Source organism: Pongo abelii, chromosome Y (genome assembly GCF_028885655.2).
Source record: "Pongo abelii isolate AG06213 chromosome Y, NHGRI_mPonAbe1-v2.0_pri, whole genome shotgun sequence".
NCBI lineage: Eukaryota > Metazoa > Chordata > Mammalia > Primates > Hominidae > Pongo > Pongo abelii.
Window position 1 is genome coordinate 49,920,860 of NC_072009.2, and position 16,792 is coordinate 49,937,651.

At 42.5% G+C, this 16,792-nt stretch overlaps 1 protein-coding gene across 1 annotated transcript; it reads right to left on the reverse strand.

Moving 5' to 3' along the window:
- Positions 1-1,766: 1,766 nt before the first annotated feature.
- Positions 1,767-15,038, reverse strand: LOC129053301 (adenylate kinase isoenzyme 6-like). The gene is given in 3 exon segments (XM_054545372.1): positions 1,767-2,313; positions 14,532-14,685; positions 14,801-15,038. Coding segments are annotated over 3 exon segments (939 nt in total).
- Positions 15,039-16,792: the final 1,754 nt, after the last annotated feature.

The following is a 16,792-nucleotide window of genomic DNA, read 5'->3' on the forward strand; positions in this document are numbered from 1 at the left end:
TGTTCTAATTTCCCCAATGGGAAAAGTTTTTGTAAGAAATCCATAAAATGAATACATACAATAAACCATATTACATTACAGTAGATACTATTGGCATGTAGAGTTTAAATTTTTAAGATTAGGTCCTGATAAGAAAATAGAATTCTCCATAAAATAATTTTCTTATATTTAACAAGATACTTTTGCACATAAAGATTTTCCATCAACTTTTTTGTAGAATTATGTTTTAAACCTTCATAGGATGTGAAATTATAAAGCAGAAACGTGTCATCTCTCTCTAGTGTTCCTGAAATTTCATTTTTTATTGTATAATCCCATTTATATGAAATATCCAGAATATGCAAATCCATAGAGACAGAAAGCAGACTAGTAACTGCAAAGGGATGAGTAGGAAAGAATTGAGAGTGACTGCTAAAGTGTATAGGATTTTCCTTTATCATCACTGCCTCCTCCACTGTGGTGACAGTCATAACCTTGCTAGTAAGCTAAAAATCAATGGATTGTATATTTCATTTGTTTGTTTTTAGAGTCTAAAGTCTCACTATGTTGCCTAGGCTGTTCTTGAACTCCTGCCTCAAGCAATTCTCCACCTCAGTCTCCCCAGCTGCTGGGATTATGGGCATAAGCCACCATATCCAGTTCTGAATCACTTCAAAATTGTAAATTTTATTGTATGATATGTATATCTCAGCTAAAAATAAAAGAGAACAGTGAGTTCTGTACTGATATGATATAATCTACAAATATATTAATTAAAAAATGAGAGGTACAGAATAGTGTGTGCCATGTACTACTATATTCTTAAAAAAATTATACACATATATATATATACACTGTCCTGGCATAAAACCTCTCAAAAGACATATGGGAAACCAGTAACATTATTTCCTAAAGCGAAGGATCCTGGAGTGCCTGTGGATATTGTGGTCTGGAAGGGAGACCTAACTTTTCAACGTGCTCTTTTGTACCTTTTAAATTTTGTATAGAGTACTACACTTCCATTATTTTTTTAATTTATGGAAAGAAAAAAGGAATACTCTGATGCTTTCTCTTTAGTCTTTGGTTTTATTTTAAGAGATCATCTGCATTTTTTTCTGTAATAAACTTAACATATCCACCCATTTTGTCAGATTTATTTATTCCTTAGTGATATGTTTTAAAAGTACAGTTTTTGTCTCAATCCTTAATAATATTATATTCATTGTATTTCAGGTGTTTGGGTTTCTCATGGAGAAAAAGAAACACAGGCATAAACCTCTATATTATCCACCTGCTAGTCCTGCACATGATTTGAATAAAGTGTTACTGATACTTGAACAATTTCTATGATGTCGGCAGAGTAATATCAACAAGAATCATTATAAAGTAGCTGGCCTTATAAGTCAAGAGTTATGATATTTGACCACTGTTAATCCATTTCTAGATCTGATCTAGATTATTTTCTTAATTATTTATTTATTTATTTATTTTTATTTCTTTTGAGATGGAGTCTCACTCAGTTGCCCAGGCTGGATTGCAATGGCGTGATCTCAGCTCACTGCAAGCTACGCATCCCTGGTTCATGCCATTCTCCTGCTTCAGCCTCCTGAGAAGCTAGGACTACAGGCACCCACCACCGTGCCCCGGCTAATTTTTTTTTTTTTTTTTTTTTTTTTGTATTTCTACTAGAGATGGAGTTACACCGTGTCAGCCAGGATAGTCTTGATCTCTTGACCTGGTGATCCACCCACCTTGGGCTCCCAAAGTGCCAGGATTACAGGCTTTAGCTACTGCACCCAGCCAATCTGATCTACATTATTTTCTGGCTCTTCTGGTATATTGCTGGGCAACTGATGCACGATTTCTTCCTTGTGGGATGTTGTGGCTTCTTCATAAAGGACTTGAATAATCTCACACTGAATATTGTCTGTTAGAGTCTTCTCATTATAACCCCTTGTTTCAAGTCTTTCATACAATACATTGGTATCTGTCCTCAGCACAAAAACTACATGAAACCAGCATTTAGGGAAGAAATCAAAACAGTGGTAATCAACAATAACTCCACCTTCTCTCATTTGGTTATCTAACTCATCAACTACTCTGTTTTCATCTAAAATGTGACAATCATACTCTTCATCATAGCCATCATACAATTGCTCCTATCAAGATAAATCACCCACATCAATGTATTTCAGTCCTGATATTGATGCAAGTTCTTTGCCTAGTATGGTTCTTCCAACCCGTGGGGTACTGGTGAGCAGGATGCTGAGAAGCAATGATGGCTTGCCGCGATGGCTCTGAGTGCCTTGTTCACATGTCCTTTGCACTATTGTTCTTGGAATTTCCAAACGAAATCCCAATGCCTCTCAATACCTCCACAACACCCTTCACACATCTTTGACTTGAGAAACCACATATTTATTTAAAAATTACATAACATAGAGGTCTCCAGAAATGTGCGCAGATTTCCCCAGATTCCCAAAACTAATGAAAATTAGTCAGATCATGTAGGTTCTTACAGATTCTGGGAGGACTTTGGTTTTCAGTGTGAATGCACTGGAAGATTCTGGGAGGGAGAAAGGAAGCCATAGAAGATTGAAAAGCATAGTAAGCATGGGACAGGAACATGTTTCTCTGTGACAGCAAGAAAAATAAAATTAGGCTTTTCTAAAACAATTTCCATTAGAACAGAGATGACCAAACCATATTTAAACTCTGGCTTTCTCTGTGACCTTTGGACCTCTCCCATGGTTTACATGCTCATTTTTTTTCACCTTGCTTTGTATATGGCTGTTGCCTCCTCTCTTTTCACAATGCAGGAATTTTTTCTTTGCTACAGACTATCCACCAGAGTTTTTTTTTCTTCCCCACAATAGTAATTGGGCTCACCAGAAAATGCCAAACTCCCAGCATCTTCATCTGGAAAGAATTAAAGCTGTAGTGTATGCGTTGAAATGTTTTTCCTTTCAAGAGATTGCCTAATGAATAGACATGGAGTGCTGAAGCACATGATGGAGTCATACAGATAACAGTTGTGTCTGATGAGAAGAAAGAAAACTGCAGCACTAGAGAGGCTGCAATACCACAGACAGTCAACTGGGGAAGAAAATAGGTAATCAATCTAAAAACAGTGAAACAAATTATCTTTAACTGAGAACTACACCCAGATTTATAGAAGACATACCGAGAATGCATCTGTGAAGTGCCCAGAATCTATAGCCTGGCTGATTGCTGTCAATATCCCCCTTTACTAAGGCAGGTTTTTTTTTTTTTTGAGAAAGAGTTTTGCTATGTAGCCCAGGCTGGAGTACAGTGGAGCAATCTCAGCTCACTGCAACCTCTGTCTCCTGGGTTCAAGCGATTCTCTTGTCTCAGTCTCCTTAATGGCTGGGATGAGAGGTGCACACCACAATGCCCAGCTAATTTTTTTGTATTTTCGGTAGAGACGGGTTTTGCTATGTTAGCCAGGCTGGTCTCAAAATTCTGGCCTCAAGTATCTGCACGTCTTGGACCCCAAAGTCCTGGGATAACAGGATGAGCTACTGTGCCCAGCCATGGCAGGCTTTAAATGCTAGATTTGATGTACATTGTATAATTTTCCAGATCTTATAAAAAATTACAATTCATATGAAGAAGGTGGGAAATACACTTCACTGGAAGAAACAGAATAAATATCCAAAAGTTGACTCTTAAGAAATGAAGATTTTTGCATATCTGATAAAGAATTAAAAAAAATTAAAAGTTCTTAGTGAAGAAAAATAAAACAAAAATAAACAATTGAATAATATTTAAAAATAATAAATGACCAAAATGTGATGTCAACAAAGAGATGAAACCTTTTTCTAAAAACCCAACAGAAATTGTGGCATTGAAGGATCCAATAACTGGCATTTACAAATTCACTACAGAGACACAATAGCAAAAAATGAAGCAAAAAAAGAATCAGAAAATTAAACATATATTATTCACAAATATTTAGGCCTGGAAACTAGTTTTTGGAAAAAAATGAGTGTGAAATATGAGACTTACTGGACATCATCAAGTAAACCAATATATTCAGAGAAAGAGTCTTATAAAAAGAATATAGGAAGAAAATGACATAAATGTTATTTGGGAGAAAAAGAGGGGATGCTGAGAACCTTACACGTTTCTGTGATGAAACAAAAAATACTAGTAACCAAGAATAATTGATCTGGAAAACACTGTACTTCAAAAATTAGAAAAAATAAAACGTTTTTAAGTTTAAAATAAAAAATCTAAGGTTGCTTACTACTAGAATAACCCTAGAAAAAAATGCTTAGGATAGTCAATTATGTTGAAACATTAAATGATGCTGGACAGCATCATAAAGCCATAAGAAAATATAAAGCTCTCTGTTAAATATAAATATATACACTGATATAAAATTTGCTGTTGTAATAATAATGGTGTATAAAATTCTTAAATCTCTGCGAAAATACACACAATATATAGCGATATAATTTGTAACATTAGTAAGAGAGTGGTGGAAGTAAAAATCAATATATTTTGTATGCTGTTAGCTTGAAGTTGAAGGCAAAAGCTGTTTGCCCTGGGGACCTTAGCACTGGGCAAGGGATGAGATAAAGCTGCCATTTTGTCTCCCTTAGTTTTTCCATCACCCTCTATTCTGCATAGGGATTTTTCTTGGTCTGGAAGAATAGTCAGTGTGGCCAGGCTCTGTTCTGCACAGACAGACAGGTGTAGGTAGGCATGGCATGTATAGAGGGGGCCTGAGATTCTAAAAGGAATTAAATATTCAAAAAGTGGAAAACTGAGAATTTTGGGAAAGATTCTCAGGGCTTTGGGCTGGGTAAATCGCAAGTCCTTGCTTCCAGCCATGCGGTTTCTTATCAGAGTTGTTGGGGCCATCTTCCTGCAGGTGTGCCTTAGGGAGACATTGCAGGAGATTTAGCCAGTGCTTATGGTCCATGAAGAAATGCGTCACTGCACCTGCTTCTCACTGCACCTGAACAGTAACATGCCAAAACACTTCCCAGGGCTGCAAAACAGTGAGGAGTTGCAGGAGGTCTTGGGGCTGTGTATGAGGGAAGGCTGGATTGGAAGTTGGGTAGACTGCCCAGAGGAGGGACCCCAAAGGAAGGGCCAGGCAGCACTTCCCCAATCCTTGGAAGTCTTGTGTCACAGATAAGCATGTGAATGTAGGGTTGGAGCACAGACCTCCTTCTCAGCCTGTCACACCAACACCTTATAACTTCATAGCCCACAAGTTAAAGAGCAGAGTTGTGATTCTAAAAAAAATCTGGCAGTACCAAGCCAGGCTTGATATCAGCCCAATCAAATTCTGTAAAGATAAATGATGTCTTGTGGGGAAAAAAAAAAAAAAAACTTAAAAAGATTCACAGTATTTGAGTGAAGAAATCTGCCCAGTACAGCACCAATTGCTGTGGTGAGATTCACCTGGTTGTAAAGCAAAATCTCTCATGTACTCATATTCCCTGGGGAAAAGCCACTCATGTTCCCAGGGTTTACCTGCTTGCTAAGAGGAATTGTGGAAAAGATTTGTAGCTCAATGGTGCCCGTAGTTGCTCACAGAACCTTTCTTCTTTCCCAAAACAGCCACCATTAAAATTCAGTGAAACACACACTGGAAGATAGTCCTGAAGTTGGAGGCCCTGAGGAGTCCTCAGCACACCCCTGCATTAGGGCTGCCCAAAAAGGCAGCTCTAAATACTCCACCTACCCAAGACACTAGTGGACAAAAAGCAGTTAGCCTTGTCTGCTCCTCAAGACCCACATGTGATTCAGAGGGATTTGGCAGAAGATTCTTCATAAGAAAGGATCTCTGCCCACCAGCAGACAGGAGAGTGTGTTTGTGTGAGAGTATGTGTGTGTGTGTGTGTTGAAATTAGAACCCCAACTAATGTGTTCCTTATGGAATTTGAAAATGGAAGCCTAAAGTTGAAAATTAAAATCACCCAAGAAAGCATCTTGCAAACTATCTGTGCTAGATGCGATGTTTTAGGGTACAGGGCCCTGGTAACATCCTACATCCCTCTCCCTGAAAGAGCTACACACACTATTCAAGGCCTGCTTCCACATAAGTCACTCCCAAGAGCATCTTAAGAGCCTGGACCCATCTGCCAACTTCAGCAGGGCTGACTAAACTGCTTGTTTTTCCCGAGTATCTTCTCCAATGACCTGAGAGGTGGGGGAGACATTGGGGCCAGGATTGAAAAGAGGGAAGGGGAGCATGGAGGCCAGAGGCTGAGGACCAGGTTTTCCCACCTGGAGGGGTCTGGCCTAGAGGCACTCAAACCAGGGTCAAATTTAGGTGGAGACAGCTGGCCTTGGGTGGCCCTGTGCTACCACCAGCCTTGAGTCCCTCAAACAGTAGGAAATGAAAGAATGGCTTGGAGATGAGCCTCACTGACTGTGTGCCTCCTGAGTACATCTTGCCAGTGACCCAGGAGGGACCATGGTGTCTCCAGAGCCAAGACTGGAAGGTGGAACTCCCAAAGGGAGCAAAGAAGAGGGTCCTAGGTGAGATGAAGGGCTTATTTCTACTTGACCATTCTTGAAGTGCTTTCAGTGCCTAAAAGTGATTAGCATGAGCATCTGGAACCCACTTCCTGGAAACTGCAAGATGCAAGGGGATTTCATGTACCTCTTTGTAATTACAGACTAGTACAAGAAGGGCCCCATCACTGCATCCACATGGGGCTTTTACTGCGTCCAGTAAGTCTCTGCCAGCTCCCCACAAACTCCTGGGATGTCATTTTTTCTGGGTCTGTGGACAGACAACCAGGGCACTTGCTCAGTGCCCACTTCCTCCTTGTAGGCCTACAGCCTATTGCTCAACCCCAAGCCCACTAGCCCTTGCTTCCTAAGCCATTCCCCACTGGAGCTGCTCAAGTACCACAGCCTGAACTTCATAAAACACTTTGTCATGCCAAGAAAGAAAAGGTAAGGCTGCCGGGCATGGTATCTCATGCCTGTAATCCCAAAACTTTGGAAGGCCAAGGTGGGCAGATCACAAGGTCAGGAGTTTAATATCAGCCTGGCCAATACAATGAAACTCCATCTCTACTAAGAATGCAAAAATTAGCTGGGCGTGGTGATGCATGCTTGTAGTCCCAGCTGCTCGGAGGCTGAGGCAGAAGAATTTCTTGAACCCGGGGGGTGAAGGTTGCAGTGAGCTGAAATCATGTTGATTCACTCCAGTCTGGGTGACAGAGTGAGGATTCTTCTCAAAGAATAGAATAGAATAGAATAGAATAGAATAGAATAGAATAGAATAGAATAGAATAGAATAGAATAGAATAGAATAGAATAGAATAGAATAGAATAGAATAATAGAATAGAATAGAATAGATAAAATAGAGTAAAATATAAAATAAAATATAAAATAAAATAAAATAAAATGTAATGTCACTGTTTCATCTCCCTCTGACATGTGTCAAGTTACAGGGGCTTATGGGATGAACCAGCCAGCCAAAACTCCAGAGTTTCTGCCCAAACAATCTACCCCCACTGCTTGAGTTCCCTCTAGGGAGCTGTCAGTATGACAGGGGGCATCCCTGAGAGTGGTGGCCATTTGCTTCTATCTGAACTCAGTGCAGATTATCGGGGCAAGAAGATCCTACAGCAGATGGAAGTCTCAGAGAAGTAGATTATGGCAGTGTTCTGGGCTCAGTGGGCTGTGTATTTCCCTCTCCCCGATTGTCACGAGTTCCAGAACCACACACTCACCCAGATCACTGCTCCATTGCATGTGTGCAGCTGGATGGCTCCCCAGGCAGAGGCTGCCATAGACCGCATGCACACAGAGAATGCCTACACCTTGAGGCTGTACTATGAGGAGAACATTCTTGAACAGGGTCATGCAGACTGATCCTGCCCTCAGTGTCTAGTACCCCCTTCCTCCTGTGTACTAGACAGAATTCTGTGCACTTTCCTGGAGGCTCCATGCTGGGTCTGTTCATTTGGAAGTTTGAGGTTGTCCATAGGCAGGTAACAAAAGAGACTTCTCCTCCATTTGGAAAAAAAAAAGAAAGAAAGAAAAGGGAGACTTCTCAGAGCACATTGTGGGGCACAGGCTGAGCCTTTGCCTCCCTCCCTTGTCCCTCTATGGTCCCAGGACTGAAACAAGGAGCTGCAGACAATGAGGGAACTGCTCTGCAAGAACTAGCCTGAGTGGCTGCTTCAAAAAAGAACCACAGTCAAAGTGCCTACAGACCCTAGTGACTGACTGGCAGCCTCAGTCCCACCTACCATCTGCAGGCAGGTTTTCTGGCTGACAGAATGAAACCAAGGAAAGCAGGAATGAATCCAGCCCTCTCAGTCACCCCGAAGGCTGTCTGGGGTTCCCTGCAAGGCCTTCTAGCTTTCTGCTTCTTGGAAGACCACCCAAGCATCTTTTTCTGGCCTTGGAGACTTTGATTCTCTGGTAGAAGAAGGCCCTACATTTCACTAGGCTAAGCGGCCAGGTCCATCCAGCTCTCCCCCTTCACTAACAACCAATGGGCTCTCACCTGGGCACACACTGCCCAACCTTGGCCCTTCTAAGGCAGGAGCTCATTTGTCTTACAGGTTCAGCTTACTAGGGCTTAAAAGTTATCAGTGCTGTTATTAAGATAGAGAAATTAGGGGGAAAGAATTGCCTTGAAAAATTTCCCCTAATCTTACCTTGGAGATCATCAGCACAGGTGACAGCATAGGCAGGGCTTCTGAGGATGCTGGGGGAGAGTGCCCAGCCTGTCCAGTAAGCTGGTCCTTGCCAGAGGTGGCTCATGACCCAGGCCCTGAAAGAAGCAGACAGACATCCCAGCAAGGATCTGGGGTGTATAGATCAGGGCAGCCCAGGCACACTGATGGTGGCTTGGCACTACCTCCCATCAAGAGGTGTCACCACAGCTGACCCTTGGAGCCAGGGGGTGATTTTCAATGTGTGCAAGGCAGTCAGCTCCATCAGCTGTACAGCCTTCAGCACTCACTTCACCTTGGACATCTCACCAGAAAGCAGTGGGTACCGGCCAATGCAGAAGCTTTGCAAAGTGGGACAGAACATCATGGTGTGGGGGATCTGGGGCCTGCCTGCTCATCTGAGCATTGCTTCCTGAGGGTGTGCTTTGCAACCAAACAGTGACTGTTTTCATGTTGTCTATTTATTTATGGGTTTAAAATATCCTAATATTTCATTTATACTAGTTTCAGGCTTGTATTTGTGTATTTGTAAACATTTTATTAGAAGAAAGATGGCTTCAGACAACAAAATTTTAGAAGATCTTAAGGTGGCATAGACTTTCATGACACAACAGCTACTGTTGACCTCTTTTTGCTACCTTTGTGCAAAGTATACACAGAAAGTGCAGCCAGAGGTGATGAGGCCAAGTGTCTAGAGCAGAACTGCCTGGGCTTGCTTGCTTGTCTGCCATCAGGTGGACTCTGGCTGTGAGGCGGTTCCCACCCTGGATCTACACCCCCCACCCCCTCTCCTGAGTAACCAACACAAGGCAGTGCTAATTAGCGGGTGAGTGATGGGCATCAGGAACCCCAATACCATCTGGGAAGATTTGAACGTCATCTAGGCTGGGGCTGTGGGGGGCAGGAGCTGTGGCTCTCTTCACTTGTTATGGCACCACCCACAGTTGCATCTGCCCTGTGCTGTTTCTCCAGGAATCAGCTGCCCATGGTCCTGAGCCTGTCATGCCATGCCTGCTACCTCACACTGCTTGTGTTTGAAAAAAACATCCTGAGATGGTACTGCTGGATGTGAGCACTGGCAAGAGGACAGCACCTATGTCCTGGGGGATTAGGAGTGGACCAGATAGCTCCCGACTGCCTCTAGAACAAGTCGGGGCTGGTTCTGCAATTAACGACATCTCCCAAAAGATGTGTTGGCAATGGCTCAAGGAATATTTGATGCAGAGGTCTAAATGAAGACACATGAATGGAGTGTGTGGATATCAATTAGCAGCTGGCAAACAGGTGCCTCCAAGGCCTCATCCTCCAACAACTGTGGAACATGCCCAAGCCATGAGTGTATACACCTAGAGTGAATACATCTGGCTGCTGCTTTTGCTGCCATTATCCCCAAGTTCAATCTCGCTTAAAATCTGGATTTTAAATAGAAAAGATAAGAGGCTTTTCTGTGTCCTGGAATAGGAAGCCAGAAACCTGTGTAGGGGTGGCACTGGGTGCACATTAGTTTTGTGACAGGATGAGAGTTGCAGTGGTTTTTTTAATCATGATAGGCCTGGTCTGGTTGTAACTTTGAGTGATAGGGAGGGAGTCAGCAGTGGTGGACATGTAGACATCTACGTGCCCAACCCTGGCCTGCCTGCCCTCAGACATATCAAGAGGCACCACCACAGGCCCTGACTTGTCTCCTTACTCCTTGTATATCAGATGGGAATACCCAGAAGCTACAGTCTGAATGTATTATTCTCCCATTTTGACCTGAGCCACCTAACACACAGTGAGGGTGGGTGGGTGAAGGGCCCAGGGGAAAGCAGGGCTGGATCATGGATCCTGGTGGAAATTTAGTGATACAGGAGTGGTTGTCACCTCTCTGTGGAGCCCAGCTCCCTACCTGATCCTTGCCACACAGCCCCATCTACAGAGACCAGCTCTGGCAAGTTTGGGGATCCCTAAGGCCCGAGGCTGCTCCCTGTCACCCCTGTCTGTGCTCCTTATCTTTCCTGCTGTCAGAGCCCAAAATGAAGGGAGAGGTTGATGCCCTGTGAGCCTGAAGGAGTTGTTTCTGTCTGGGGTTTTGCATAGAGTTACTTATCAATATGCTCTGTCCAGGTGTCATTGTGGATGCGCACTTCTTCAAGATGGAAAACCAAGTCTCACTGAGTTGCAAGAGCCATACTAGCCCTTCTCCACATCCCCCACTGTGGGCTTTCACTTATCTCCCATGCTTGAATTTTTTAACATACATATTTTTATATATATACACACACACATACATACACATACAGGTCTCACTCTGTCACCCAGGCTGCAGTGCAGTGGCTGAATCATGGGACACTGTAGCCTCAAACTCTTCAGCTCAAGTGATGCTTCCACCTCAGCCTCTCAAGTAGCTAGGACTGCAGGCAAGCAACGCTACACCCAGACAATTTGTAAATCTTTTTCTAGAGACTGAGCATACTTATGTTGCCCAGAATGGTCTTGAACTTCCGGGATCAAGCAATCATCCCACATTCAACTCCCAAAGTTTTTAGATTGCAGCTGTGAGCTACCAAACTCAGCCAAAAATATATTTTTTAAAGAACCGTTACATCCAAATTATGAGTTATGATCGCACCACTGCTCTCCAGCCTGGGCACCAGAGCAAGACCTTATATCCAAAAACAAAGCAAAATGAAACAAAAAAAATACTTACAACAAAATTAAACTTTGAAGATTGTGTCATCTGTGTGCAGCCCTGCCCTCCAAGCTATCAGAGTTAAATATAATGATTATTGAGAAAACAGTTAGATAGTATTAAGAAATTTATGTATATTCTCCAGCTGAGACTGAGTTATTCTAAATGTGGCCCAAATATTTTCTCACCACTACCTTCAGAATCTAAACTAGCAAGTCAAATCAGAGAACCTGCAGAGGACAGTTGGTCATTTTCAAGTAGAAAGAGAATTATCCCCTCTACGAGTTGGTGGGTGCAGTGCACCAGCATAGCACATGTATACATATGTAACTTACTTGCACATTGCGCACATGTACCATAGAGTCTAAAGTATAATAATAATAAAGGAAAAAAAAAAGAGAATTACCCCCGTTAGTAAGAGTAATACAGTGATTCTCAAAAACAGAAGTCAAACTGAGATGCAGCACAGTCAGGTCACAACTACCGTGGCATAACCTCCTCACACAGAATGGTTGAGGAGCCTTTCTTAGATTTGCAAATTTGGGCAATATAATTCTCGCTTATTTATTCCCAGCCCTTGCTTCCCACCTGATTCCCAATGGCCACCTCACGATGTGGTCAGCAATGGTGTGCAGTGTGGTAAGAGAGGGGCTCAGGGATGGGACGAGGGTCTTTACTACCTTATCAAAATGCTTAAAAAGTTGTGAAAAAAGTGTCCAAATGTTCTACTTCCTACCTTTAAATAGCTGCTAAGATGTGTTATGCAACAGATCAAGGAAGGGGAAGAACAAATGCATTTCAAGTCTCAGCTCACTTCTTAATTAGCTGTGATACTCTGGGCATGTGACTCCAACTATTTGAGCCTGTTTGCCTGTTCACCCAAGACAATCCTAAGCAAAAATAACAAAGCTTGAGTCATCATGCTACCCAACTTCAAACTATATTACAAAGCTATAACAGCCAAAACAACATGGTACCAGTACAAAACAGATATATAGACCAATGGAACAGAACAGACACCTCAGAAATAACACCATGCATCTACAACCATCTGATCTTTAATAAACCTGACCAAAACAAACAAAGTGGGAAAAAAATTCCTATTTAACAAATGGCGCTGAAAAAACCAGCTAGGAATATGCAGAAAACCGAAACTGGACCCCTTTCTTACATCTTGTACAAAGATTAACTCAAGATGGATTAAATTTTTTTTGTTTTGTGGGTTTTTTTTGAGATGGAGTCTCACTTTTTTGTCCAGGCTGGAGTAGAGTGGATTGATCTCGGCTCAATGCAACCTCCATTTTCAAATAGAAAGGGAAATACCTTTCTAGCAATTCTCCTGCCTCAGCCTCCTTAGTAGCTGAGATTACAGGCACCCACCCCTACATCTAGATAAATTTTTGTATTTTTAGTAGAAACAGAGTTGCACCATGTTGACCAGGCTGGTCTCGAACTCCTGACCTTGTGATTCGCTTGCCTCAGCCTCCTAAAGTGCTCAGATTACAAGGGTGAACCACTGCACCTGGCTGGATTAAAGTCTTAAATGTAAAAACCCAACCCATAAAAACCCTAGAAGAAAACCTAGGCAATACCATTCAGGACATAGGCATGGACAAAGACTTCATGACTAAAATACTGAAAGCAATTGTAACAAAGAAAAATTGACAAATTAGATCCAATTAAACTAAAGAGCTTCTGCACTGCTAAAGAAGCTGTCATCAGTGTGAACAGGCAGCCTACAGAATGGGAGAAAATTTTTGCAGTCTATCCATCTGACAGAGGTTGAATATCCAGAATCTAGAAGGAACATAAACAAATTCACAAGAAAAAAACAAACAAACAATACCATGAGAAAGTGGGCAAGGGATATTAACAGACTCTTCTCAAAAGAAGACATTTGGCTGGCTGAGGTGTCTCGGGCCTGTAATCCCAGCACTCTGGGAGGCTGAGGCAGGAGGATCATGAGACCAGCCTGGCAAACTTAGGGAAACCTCGTCTGTACTAGAAATACAAAAAATTAGCTGGGTGTTTGGGTGGGCCCCTGTAATCCCAGCTTCTCATGAGGCTGAGGCAGGAGAACCGCTTGAAGCTGGTAAGCGGACATTGCGGTGAGCTGAGATCTCACCACTGCACTGCAGCCTGGGTAACACAGCAACACTTCATCTAAATAAATAAATAAGTAAATAAATAATAAAAAAGATATTTATGTGACCAAAAAACATAAACCTTATTATCACTGGTCATTAGAGAAATTCAAATCAAAACCACAATGAGATACCATCTCACGCCAGTTAGAATGGCAATTATTTAAAAGTCAGGAACCAGCAGATGCTGGTGAGGCTGTGGAGAAATAGATATGCTTTTACACTGTTGGTGGGAGTGTAAATTAGTTCAACCATTGTGGAAGACAAAGATCTAGAAAAAGAAATATCATTTGACCCAGCAATCCCATTACTGGGTATAGACCCAAAGCATTATAAATCGTTCTACTATAAAGACACATGCACACATATGTTTATTGCAGGATTGTTTACAATAGCAAAGACTTGGAACAAACCCAAATGCCCATCAATGATAGACTGGAGAAAGAAAATTAGGCACATATACACTATAGAATACTCTGTAGCCATAAAAAGATGAGTTCATGTCCTTTGCTGGGTCATAGATGAAACTGGAAATCATCGTCCTTAGCAAACTAACACAGGAACAGGAAATCCAACACCACATGTTCTCATTCATAAGTAGAAGTTGAACAGTGAAAACACATGGACACAAGGAGGGAAACATCACACACTGGGGCCTGTCTGAGAATGGTCAAGAAAAGGGACAGCATTAGGAGAAACAGCTAAAACATGTGGGGCTTAAAACATAGATGGCGGATTGATAGGTGCAGTAGAGGTGCACAGTGGCTCATGCCTGCAATCCCAGCACTTTCTGAGGCGGAGGTGGGTGGGCCATCTGAGGTCAAGAGTTTGAGATAGGTGCAGCAAACTACTATGGCACATGTAAACTTATGGAACAAACCTGCACGTTTTGCACATGTATCCCAGATTTTAATTAAAAAAAAAAAAAAAAAAGCACTAAGGCTGATGGGGAGTGGGGGTAGGGGCAAGCGTGGGGGTAGGGGCGGGAGTGGGTGTGCCCTGGAACTTTATCCAGTCAGTGTAGGTGGCGTGGGAACCGCCCAATCAGGCACGCAGTTGGAGAGGAAGGGAGGGCGTGGCTTCCGGCGTTTGGCAGGAACTTTTTCTCTCTCTTGTACGGGAACTTGGGAATCTTCTCCACGTTGGGAGCTCCAGGAGACTTCCTCACAGTCTCTGTTAATAGCTCACAGTCTCTGTGATGCATAGCTAAGATACGAGGACATCCTGCAAGCTGTGAAATGGTGAGTACGGGGGTTCGGCATCCCAAGAGAAGAGATCAGGCTGTGAAACCGGCAGTACCTGCTCCTCCACAGTCATCTACGAGTCTCCCGTGCAGCTTGGCGGTCAGTCCCCTGTGGCCGCAAGATGGTGGCTGGGCCAGCAGCGGGGGTCCCCGCATCCCACCTCGTGCAGTCCTGTCCTCTCCCTGTGCGGAGTTCTGCTATGCGTCCACAGCCCCGAATACTCTCCAGATTGTTCAGGGATCCCAGTGGGTCATAAAGGCCGAAAAACCGACTCCGAGTGTGCGTGGGAGGAGCTGCGGCCCCAGGGATCTCCATTCTGTCTTATTAAAAATTAAAGGGAGTCCAGCCAGGAGCCGTGGTTCACGCCTGTAATCCCAGCACTTTGGGGGAATGAGGCAGGCGGATCACGAGGTCAGGAGATCTAGCCCATGCTGGGTAACACAGTGAAACCCCATCTCTATACATGTATGGATATATTTCCTGACCCTTAATTATATTCCATTAATGTGTATATATTGATCTCTTTTCTACAACTTGGCAGAATTTGATTATTAGTGTTAACAGTTTTATTATTACTTAGGATTTTAATTATATATGTAAAATTATAACATCTATGTGTAGAAATAAGCTTATTTATTTTCCAATTGAAATGTTTCTTTTCTTGTATTGCTCAATTATTCTCACCTGATTTGTATTGCAATTTTGATCAGAAGTAATGAACGCAGCTATCTTTGTCTTGTTCCTGATCTTAAGGAGAAAGCTTTTAGTCTTTCACCATTGCATGTAATGGTAGTTTTGAGGGTTTTTTTGGTACTTTTTAATGTTAAGGAAGTTTTAGTCTATATCTAGTTTACTAGATGCTCTTATAGAAACCTTTCGGATTATGTCAAATTTTTTCTCCATCAATTGAGATGATAATTTCTTTTTCCTAAAAATCATTCTACTGAGTTGGTATATTGCATTGACTAACTGCAGTTGTTAGAGTGAGAAAAATTGGTTTACGTCTTTTAATGTTTTAAACAATTCATCAGTGAAGCCATCTGATTCTCGACTTTTCTTGTTAGTATGATTTTGATAATTTATGCAGTCTTTTGCTAGTTACAGTTTGTATTAGACTTATTCAGGGAAATAGAAGGAATAGAACAAATATCTACCTCTATGTCAATAACTATGTCTGTGTTAATATGTGGGACAGAGCCCTTTTGGGTTGTCATGGCGGTATGTGCACAGGTGGTCTTTCTCAGCGATCTCTGGGCTGGTTTAGAGAACCCTCTGTTCTTCCACTCACCTCATTTCAGTGCTGGCCCTTGTTGGCAACAGCAAGCTTCTGCCCTGCACCAGAGGAAACAGAGTGTGACCGGATTAAAACTTTTTTGTCAATCTCCTGTGTGGAGCTCTGCAAAGACAGTAACTGGCAGCCAGATTTGGAAGACTTAGAGCTATTTCTGGCCATCAGTGATACTCCTTATACCCCATGCAACCTTCTGCTCCCCAGATGAGGCATAGACTTATGTCTGCACAGACCTTCAGCCTTGGAAGTCACCAGATAACAGCTCCAGGGCACAGAACAATCAATTCAGGTGGATGAGTATCACAGTTGTCTTTGCCTTCCTCCTTTGCCAGCCATGACCTGGTTTGTAAACGTGAGCTATCAGTATTCTAACAACCCAACAATCTGCTCCTCCTCAGAATGGGACAGCCTCATATGACATTCCCCTACACACAAAATTTGACATTAAATAGTTATCCTTTTGTATTTGGCTTGTTTTATGTAGTATAATATCTTCAAGTTTCATCCATATAGTAGCATGTATGAGCATTGCATTTTTTTTTTTTTTTGAGATGGTGTCTCTTTTTTCACCCAGACTGGAGTGCACAGCAATGCAATCATGACTCACTGCTGCCTCAATCCCCCCGGCTCAAGCGATCCTTCTGACTCACATGGACCTCCCCTGTGGCTGGGACTCTAGGCACACCCCACCAAGGCCAGCAAACTTTTGTACTATTTGTAGAGATGGAATTTTGCTATATTGCTCAGGCTTGTCTCAAATTCCCAGGCTCAAGACATC